This window comes from Heterodontus francisci, chromosome 5 (genome assembly GCF_036365525.1).
Source record: "Heterodontus francisci isolate sHetFra1 chromosome 5, sHetFra1.hap1, whole genome shotgun sequence".
NCBI lineage: Eukaryota > Metazoa > Chordata > Chondrichthyes > Heterodontiformes > Heterodontidae > Heterodontus > Heterodontus francisci.
In genome coordinates this window covers 79,467,154-79,471,039 of record NC_090375.1, presented here as the reverse complement: position 1 = coordinate 79,471,039, position 3,886 = coordinate 79,467,154, and the positions used below count along the sequence as shown (strand labels likewise).

The window sequence follows — 3,886 nt, the reverse complement described above, 5'->3', positions numbered from 1 at the left end:
GCCCTTCCGAACCATAACCCCAGCACCTTCAGGTAATCTGACCTGACGGTGAAGGGGACAAAGGATCGGTCAGCCCAGTTCCCAAAGAACATGGCCTCGCTCTTGCCGTGGTTAACTTTGGCTCCCGAGGCCAGTTCGAACTGGTCGCAGATGCTCATCAGTCTGCGCACGGACAGCGGATCCGAGCAGAAGACGGCGACGTCATCCATGTACAGGGAGGTTTTGACCTGAGTGCCTCCACTGCCTGGGATTGTCACCCCTCTTATGCTCGCATCCTTCCTAATAGACTCAGCAAAGTGTTCAATACAGCAAACAAACAAGACCGGGGAGAGAGGACAGCCCTGTCTGACTCCAGATTTGATCGGGAAACTTTCCGATTCCCACCCATTGATTGAGACTGCGCTACTGATGTTTGTGTAGAGCAGTTGGATCCAATTGCAGATTCCCTCCCCAAACCCCATTTTGGAAAGCGCGTCCATCATGTAGGTGTGCGATATCCTGTCAAAAGCCTTCTCCTGGTCCAGGCTGATGAGGCAGGTGTCCACCCTCCTGTCCCGTACATAGGCGATCGTATCCCTGAGTAGCGCGAGACTATCAGAGATCTTCCTGCCGGGTACAGTGCAGGTCTGATCAGGGTGAATCACCAACTCCAGAGCAGACTTGACTTAACTGGCTATGACTTTGGACAGAATCTTGTAGTCAACATTGAGCAGTGAGATGGGCCGCCAATTTCTGATTTCTGCCCTCTCCCCCTTCCGCTTGTTAATGAGGGTGATGATACCTTTCCTCATGGATTCTGACATGCTGCCGGCCAGGAGCATACTCTCGTATCCTTCCAGCAGGTCCGGGCCGACCCAGTCCCACAGGGCCGAGTACAACTCAGTTAAGACTGGTAACCTAGTGTACTTTTATTAATATAGCTGAAAATGATTTTATCATAAAAGATCAGCATTTTTAATCAGTGTTTAGTCCACCACCTTTAAGTAACCCTATTTTACATAACTGAAAATAACTTCTGAAAAAGTCATATACAACCACTTACTAGTTACATTTGCATAATCAGTTTCTTTAACACAAAGATGAAAACTCTTAAAAGATTCCTATTAGTGTCCCTGTGCCTAAAAAAAACCCCTTAAATTTAAGAGCCTTCTCAAAGGCCCACAAATGGGCGCAATTCGCGGAAAATTGCAATGACAATCAGTTTGGTTTGAGGGGATGCCCAATTTTATGTGTGAGGCCGGCTTCCAGCCCAATGTTTTTTAAACGAGTGCAAAAGATCGCGGAAATTCAATTTGCGCTGGACATAATTTGCACTTGAATATCCTCCATCTTTTGTATTGGTTTGGCTGACTTTGTGAGGAATAGCACTGCAAAAAACAACGCAACCTAGTAGAAATATCAATTCACAGTTTATTGGTCTGACATCTTTTTCTGCAGTTGTAAAATATTAACAATAGTATCATCTCATAGGCTGCACTTAAAGCTACAATAAAAGGAGCAGCGGAGCTTAGATCAGCCTCGGGTTGAGAGAAAGAAAACTGCAACATCACCAAAGCTATTAATGTGTTCTGTACTCCACTTTCTATTGCCACGGTCTTACAAACTGGTAAAGGGAGTTTGTATATGCTGGCAGCGAAGTACCCAGTAAAGAGACCAAATGCTGGTACTAACAATCCAATGAGAAACAGTTTTGGGTCAGCACTCTGTAGGAACGTGGATCCCATTTTTAAACCAAGATAGAAACCACCTGTAATTATTACAATACTAAACGGCTTTATTATTCTTTCAAAGATTTTGGCTATCTTAGAAAATTTATGCTTGAAGTATATCCCAAGTGACATAGGTACTACAATGGAAAGGAGTGTGGACCCTATTGTATAGAATGGAATATATAAATCTCTTGACATACCCAAAATGGCACTGAATACCGATAAAGATAATGGCATCAGAAAAACTGCTAACACTGTAGATGTGAATGTCATAGTAATAGACAATGTTACATTTCCTTCCAATAATAGTGCATAGAGATAGCCGCCACCTCCACCAGGACAAGAGCAAGCAATAATAAAGCCCAGAGACAAAGGTTCAGTCAACTGAACCAGCCTTGTTAAAAGAAACCCACAGAGTGGCATTAATACAAACTGGACGACAGCACCAATAACAACAGGATGGGGCTGGTTCCAAATATTAACTAAGGTTTCCAAATTAACTTTACAACCAAAAGCACATTTATTCAATAAAACCAATGGAATAAGCAGGTACATCAGAGGGGTGGCAGTGAAATGTTGTGCTGGTTCAGCTATATTTGGAATCACTTGGATTTTGATGCCATTTTTATGCTCAACCAGGATGTCACTGCCCTCCAGGGAATCCCATGGGTACAACTGTTTGACTTCCAGGCGGCTCTCTCCTACTTTTCCAGGTTTTTTATAAATCTTGTATGTAGCCGGATCTGATCCATGAGTCACATTTACTATTGTCCCAATCTCTGGATTCTGCCCTTCTCCTTTGAAAGCACTCCTAAAATAAGCAGATGAAGCAATAAATGCACCTTTTGCCGTTTCTAAAAACTTAAATTCCTTGTCAGAATTTAAACGCTGGATTGTCATGGCAGAGTTCCTTGATCGCCGCATTGTTACTAAGAAGATCCAAACAAGATAAAGTATCTGCCGCATTCCAGTTATAATTTAACTGCAGACGATGTTGCAATCCTCTGCTTCGACAACTTTTTTTCCTGGTTTTTTTAGGCCCCAGTATGATAGACTCACTGAACCCGGTCACTGATTTCCATATCTTCACATTGCATCGGCTATATTTTCCTTTTCAAAAGAATTATTAGAATTCAACACTTACTGGAGTGTCTGAAAGGAGTGAAGTAAGCTTTGCTAGTATTCCTTATCTGTTCCAGTGGTTTTAACAAAATGATGAATCACTATTCAAATATTGGTCAATGATTGACATAAGCTGCTGTATTTTTTTTTATTCAGTGTTTCCTTTTGGCTCCAAATATTACTTTGATTTCCAGGACTAAATTATGACAAAGTAAAAAGAAACAGTCACATAATTAATCAAATTGCATGTTCTTCACTTGCAATGAAAATACTGCCAGATTTGGTTACATTCCAACTATTATCACCCATTACGCTATGTATTTCAAAGCCCTCATATTGCCTAAATGGTTAAACAACCATAACTGTATGGGTACAACTGCTTGTATAATAATGTGACTCTAAAACCGAGCAGGTTATTGCTGAGTGAATGCCGCTTGATAGCATTGTTGACAGGACCCTCCATCACTTTGATGATGATTAAGAGGAGGCTAATGGGGTGGTAATTGGCTGGATTGGATTTGTCCTGGTCTTTTGTGGACAGGGCATTGGGCATTACACTTTGGAATCAGTGCTTTGTCTGGTAAATGCCAGTGTTATAGCCATAAGGGAACAGCTTTGCTAGAGTTGGTTGTGGGATTGCTTAGCTCTGTCTATGGTGTGGTGTTTCCATTGTTAAGCTTGCATGTAGTCCTATGTTGTAGCTTGACCAGGTTAGCACCTCATTTTTAGGTACTCCTGGTGATACTCTTGAGTTGCTCTCCTATACTCAAGGAACGAGGGTTAATCACCTGGCTTGATACTAATGGTAGTTACAGATGGTGGTGGAATACACTTCTGCTGCTGCTGATGGCCAGCAGTGACTCATGGATGCCCAGTTTTGAGCTGCTAAATCTGTTCTGAATCTATCCATTTTAGCACGGTGTAAGTGCCACACAACATGGATAGAAGGTGTCCTCAGTATGAAGATGGGACTTTGTCTCCACAGGGACCGTGCGTTGATTACTCCTACCAATACTGGACAGATGCATCTGTGACAGGTAGATTGGTGAGGACGA

The 3,886-nt window shown here is 42.4% G+C and overlaps 1 protein-coding gene across 1 annotated transcript; it reads right to left on the bottom strand.

Moving 5' to 3' along the window:
* Positions 1–964: 964 nt before the first annotated feature.
* On the bottom strand, positions 965–2,900 carry LOC137369930 (sodium/bile acid cotransporter 5-like). The gene has a single exon (XM_068031677.1). The coding sequence runs from the start codon at positions 2,673–2,675 to the stop codon at positions 1,404–1,406; it is 1,272 nt and encodes a 423-aa protein (XP_067887778.1). The 5' UTR covers positions 2,676–2,900; the 3' UTR covers positions 965–1,403.
* Positions 2,901–3,886: the final 986 nt, after the last annotated feature.

Excerpts from the sequence above, each read along its gene's own strand:
- LOC137369930 (XM_068031677.1), bottom strand. The coding sequence starts at position 2,675 with ATGCGGCAGATACTTTATCTTGTTTGGATCTTCTTAGTAACAATGCGG.